Raw genomic sequence first — 5,676 nt, forward strand, 5'->3', positions numbered from 1 at the left:
CGCTTCAATACTTGCGTGTGTGTGTGTGTGTGTGTGTGTCTGTTTCTCCCCGTGTGCGCTGGTGTCAGCACACAAATTAGTGCCTCATGCTCCAGTACGTGGGTGTTCCTACTACCCTGGTAGCCGTTATAACTAGCGCGAGGAGGATCCAGTATTCGGATCGGTCGACTCATTCATTCATTCATTCATTCGTGGCTGAAGATCCTACCCATGGGTGTGGGCTCGCACTGCTTGGTACTCTTCCACTGTGTCGCAGCGGTCCTTGGTGTGGCAATTGTGTACCCATAAGCCCTGTTATCTAAGTACACGCGTAATTAAGTTTTTTGCCCAACGAAAGGCCTATGGCTTGGTAAATAAAGCTAATTATGCTAGTTACTCTCTAAATGATGTTTTGGTATTTTTTTTTCCGACGGAGCGACATGCTCCAGTTTCACATCAAATTACCGAAACCATGAGTACGCCCCTTAATTGTAATCCGTGAAGTTGGTGGTTTTCGTGTTGTGCAAAATGCATTTTTGGCGTATTTTTGTCGTGCGCTTTTGTGCCAAATTCGCATCCATCCATCCATCCATCCATCCATCCGTGCACCAAGCGCTCCGTAACACCAGTTTTACATGCATTGGCGCCTATTGCATAAAACTACTACAAAGGCGCACACTTCGTTCCCTTGCATCCTTTACTCTTCAAGTTGGACGTGCAGGCTTCAATCACTGCCCATTTCCATTCCTATGCATTGGTTTGCGTATCACCACCACTTGGAGTAGAACCGTCACCACACATACAAGTGTAAAATGAACAAGTGTTTACCTCTGCAATTTCTTGTCTCTACAAGCATTATTGTCTTTCTACTTCTTGTTTCTACAAGCATATCTAGGCGTTTACGCAGTAGGCTGCAGTTGAGGCGGTTGGAGGTGGTGGTGGTGGTGGTGGCAGTTGTGGTGGTAGTTGTGGGGGTGTTTGTGTCCTCTTCAACGGTCTGAAACAATTTACCTTTTATACAACCAACCTTTGCACCATTGCCTGACAAACGTATCCGCGCATCCGGTGCAGGGAGGACTCGCACACCATTTTCGTGGACCCATTTGTTTGCTCCGGTTTTGCTGAAAAGAAAGTAGAAATTGTGTAGCGTAGACTGTGGCGATTGTTTATCCACCCATTGTGATTATGTGTGCGTGTTACCTTTACCAGTAGTGATGACGCGGGTGGTGGTGGTGGTGGGGGTGTATCCCCTTTATAATGCCTTTACCCTTCCTTCCCCTGCCCCTTTTTTTGGACAAACAAATCCCTGGTCCATCGAACAATGAATCGCTCTTGTTTATCAGTTCCAATGTCAGCCATTGCAAATCGCCCCACTTGCGCACTTGTTAATCCGAAAACGTGAAATACGCCTTTCCCCTCCCCACGCCCTAGGGAGGGGAGTTTTTCCGCTCCCCCCTCCCCTCTCCGGTGGACAAAACTGGATGGTGTGCGCGCGTTTGTGTGATGTCTTGAGGCGACTGTTAGGCCCCGCAGGGCCTTATCTAGGCACACGAATTTGTTCCACGCATTCGGACATGCTGGGGTTCATTTTTTTTGCCTTTGGGAAAGTGTTGTCGAGACCTACTCCTGTCATGTTGGGCGTAGTCCAAACTCCTTTGATCAATGTGTACTCAAAGCTGAATGAAGCCGATTTTCTACTGTTTTAGCTCACGGGTTTCAAGCTATCGCTCAGAATACTTTTTAGTAAAATTGAAAAGTACTTGCCATTGGAAAGCTACTTTTGACCCACTACTTCTTTATTTCAAGTTAATGTTAACAAGTACCTTGATGTGGTTCAGTAGACGACCCAGAACCGTCCTATCTACCCAGCTATGCCACTCAAATGTAAAGTGGTCTTTGTGAGCACATTTGGTGTATGCAATGCAAAGTGGGTGTTTCAATGCCATGCCTGGGAGGCATGGCATCCTGCCTTTATACGTCGAATGAGCGTTGGTGATGTTCAATGAAGGCATCATTTCTGACCGTCACGACCACCAGCAGTGCTTCTTTTTAAGGAGGGAGAGGTAACTGTTATCTCCTCTCCTCTAGGCAGGTGGTGGAAGGATATTGCCCATTCCACAAACTGCCTCTCTCAGCTCAACCCTGTTGAACGGAAGGCAGTTTTGTGCTGGCGAGAGTATTTTTCCGCCCTTTTTTTTAAGGCCTCCGCCTTCCCTCTCACCGGAGTACGAAATTGCAAAGTGGAAGAGGCGGGAGGTAATAGGGGCAGCTTTGAAGATAATGAAACCTCATTTTACACTTGAAAGGCAAAAATGCCCGTGTTTTAGTGCTTAGCGCGACACGTGCACACGTGGGTGCGTTTGTAGGCACCATTTCACAATAAAAACGCGCCGTCCTTGCAATAGCGTACTTGCCGACTTTTGACATGTAGGTTGAAGAGATGAACACACCACACACACACACACAGAGAGAGAGAGAGAAGAGAGTTAACTTTTTAACCGCTGCAGTGGCACTGCTAAATTATAAGCGCCACCAAATGGAATCACTCACTACTATATGGCTAGCCGGGTAAGTGGGTGGGTGATGCCATTATCAGATGGCGGCTGTGTGTGTGTGTGTTTATTTACGAGAGGTGGGGATGGGGGATGAGGCGACCACACACACACGCACACACGTGGAGAGAGATATGCAAACACCCAGACAGGCAGAACAACCACCGTGCTTCTCATTCATTATTCTCTTACACCCTCCAGTGGCGGCGAGTGGAGAAATCAAACACTTGTTCATTTCTGACTGCATTTGCGCACTTCCAATTCAACCAGTTTTTCTGTGTTCCCGTCATTCCGACACAAAAGGCAGGAAGTGTCTATCAGTTCTCCTTGAGCGTAGGATTGCTGGTACGACAATGCTGCCTCCTTTGCTACTTCCTCCAATTTTTTCATCTCAGGCAGACTTGTAACGCACATTAGTGGAAAGCGACGAGGTCACAGAGGCACTATCGTGCACACTTCAAGTGTAGCACCCCTGTTGTTGTTGTTGATGAGTTCTGCGAAATTCAGCCAGATACTTAATGTGGCATGAGTGTTGCAATCTCCTTGGCTACACTTGTGTCTCGTGATCACCGAGTCGTGGAGAGGCGAGAAATTCTTTCAAAGGCGTTGCCGTGGAAGAGGAATACTTAAAAGGGAGTAGTAGCCTACTATTCATTTAGTCTTGGATGGTATCAAAGTGCGGTGGCAGGCAGAGGCGGAGGAGGAGGCAAAGCGTTTGCCGGACAGCGATCTCGCCTTACCGAAATGATTAATTATCGCACCCTGCCTTCGAAGTCAGCAGTAGCGGTTGGAGAGCTTTTTCCCTCTGCTATCCTTCCGAACGGCTTCGTCGACTGCCCGTGAGAAGAAACCGTGGTAAATAATAACTTCGGCACAGGAGTTACTTACACGAAAATTGCAAAAAGACAATAGATTTGGTTGAACGAGGAGTGGTGTGGTGATCAGCCACCTAAGTGTGTAGCCATTCTCATTTGGAATACACCATTATTGTTTGTAACCCTAATTACCATCTTCAAGCTCTCCCACCGACCAATTAGTCGGCCTCTTCACCCGACCAATTCATCAGATAAGGCGAACAACGGCGCCGCTGTGGCCACCGTGATTATTCCATCAAAAGACGCTCTACTCTGCGTCGAGCACTAAACTATTTGTGTAGCACTTTCCCTTGCACAAGCTCGCAGCATGTGGACATTTTTTTACGACTAAGCGATTGATGTAGGCGAGAAGTGCCTTGAAATTAACATTTCTCAAAGGCTTGCGCTCGCCTCCGCGAACAGTGCCGAATGCCCCTTCGGACGGACTGTTGGTGCGTTGTTGATTCTCCCCTTCCTCATCGCCATAGCCAAGGTTGTCGCGCTTTGCCTTGTTTTTATCGGTTGCCATGGTGCAGAAGAGCTGCTCCCTCCGTCGACTCCTATCTACCCCCTCCCGCCTCTTCATCCCCAGGACTTAGTGTAGCGTTGGCTACTTTTTTAGCATCCCACTGCGTCGTTGAAACTGCACTGTCAGTCTGCTGTAGTCGGTCTGCCTGTTTTCTTTTCTCCTGCACCCGCCATTGACAACGGTGGGTAGGGGGAGAGGACAGGGGGCGTTGCTGGTGGATCTCCTATTCCCAGCAAATTTTGCACACTTTTGCGCCACTTTGTTGATGGCTGCGCTTTCGTTAGTTGGTTTCAGGAAATGTTAGTGCGTTTAAAAAGCCGCTTGGTGAGATAGCAAGTGGTGGTGGTGGTGGTAGGGTGTCGCTGGAGTGCGTCAAGTGGATTGTAAAAGGCGCGTACGCCTCGCACATCCACCCATAAGGACATTTCTGTTTTTCTTTTTTTATTTCTGAGTATTTTTTTTCCTTAAACTGCGTGGTCGGGCTGTGTGCTTTGCAGTGGTGAAGGTACCCTCCCTTTCTTCCACTCCCTCTCTCTCTATCGCTCCCTAGGCGGTAGTGTCAATCCATTGTGATCATGATGTCTGAAGTGTTTTTTTTGCACATGACTTTAATTTAGCATTCACGGGGTGTGGTAATGGGCGATTTAAAAATCCCTAAGCAAAACTCATTCCGTACCTCACAAAGCTACATCATGAATCCAATCTCAGTAGGCTTACTTGGGTCATCATCAAAATAACAGCTTCATTGACATGCGATACTGTTGTGCCATTCTTTGTCAACATACGTTGCATCACTGCCACCACCCTGTGTGTTTGTCCACCCACTTAGCTGTATGCACGATTGACGGACAAGAAGGAGGCGACACCGAGTCGACGGACGAGCTCGCGCTCCGCCTCTACCGCCGGTCTGAACAGTAACCTCGGCCGTCAGCGTCGTTGCGCCCCTCGATCCTCCGTGGGCCGTGGCAGAAAGAGCACTGTGGTGAGTTCTCTCTCTGTCTCTCCCTCTCCGTTCCATCCCTTCTCCTCCACTCCAACGGCTTACATTTTGCGTTTTTATGCTAGAGGTAATTAAAGTGGTAGCTAAGTGCTAAATGCAGCAAAATCTTAACCGTTTTGGAAGACGGCACAGCATTACAGACGGCTGTAAGCTACTTCGTGGAATTGTGCACCCGTCGAAACGCCCACGTAAAAGCACTTAACTACCATGTGATGTGGTTTTACGCATCCGGCTACTTTGTAATTTGGAAGATGACCATGGCGCTTTGGCAAACCAGCAAAAAAAGCCATTTTTGAAGTTGTCGGCATTGTTGTGTTTGCACTGCAATGACGTTTGCGCTGCCTGCTGAAAGCTGTGAAGGACTACCTAACTGCCTTTCCATCGCCTATCATGGAGAGCTTTCCATCCTCCGGACCATTCATTTGAGTGACATTAAGCCTGCCTGCCTGCCTGTCCGCCTGCCTGCCTGTCCGCCTGCCTGCCCACCCCTTCACCTGCCTCGAGCACTGTTGACATTCACGCCTACCTACGTAACTTGCACACTTCTGCTTCAGCCACATCCGAGAGGTCGTTCCATAGCCAGATATAGCTAGTCTGTCGAACACCCCGTACGTGTGAGTTCCCCTTCCCTTTCCTCTATCCACCCCTCCCATCTATATATATGTATGCCTATATAAATGTATGTGTGTGTGTGTGTGTGTGTGTGTGTGTGATGTTCGTGCGTAATTTGTAATGCGATGCATCCACGGTTTATGAAAATGG

General features: G+C 48.3%; 2 protein-coding genes across 2 annotated transcripts; both read right to left on the reverse strand. All coding sequences in view use genetic code 11, as the record gives it.

Moving 5' to 3' along the window:
- Positions 1 to 870: 870 nt before the first annotated feature.
- On the reverse strand, positions 871 to 1,068 carry EGR_07708 (hypothetical protein; the record flags this gene model as incomplete). Its single annotated transcript, XM_024496957.1, has 2 exons — positions 871 to 976; positions 1,007 to 1,068. 2 exons carry the CDS (start codon positions 1,066 to 1,068, stop codon positions 871 to 873), a joined length of 168 nt encoding a protein of 55 aa, XP_024348662.1.
- Positions 1,069 to 3,653: 2,585 nt separating this feature from the next.
- On the reverse strand, positions 3,654 to 3,971 carry EGR_07709 (hypothetical protein; the record flags this gene model as incomplete). The annotated part of the gene is made up of 1 exon (XM_024496958.1): positions 3,654 to 3,971. One exon carries the CDS (start codon positions 3,969 to 3,971, stop codon positions 3,654 to 3,656), a length of 318 nt encoding a protein of 105 aa, XP_024348663.1.
- Between the last annotated feature and the right edge of the window lie 1,705 nt (positions 3,972 to 5,676).

This window comes from Echinococcus granulosus (genome assembly GCF_000524195.1).
Source record: "Echinococcus granulosus chromosome Unknown EG_S00084, whole genome shotgun sequence".
Lineage (NCBI taxonomy): Eukaryota > Metazoa > Platyhelminthes > Cestoda > Cyclophyllidea > Taeniidae > Echinococcus > Echinococcus granulosus.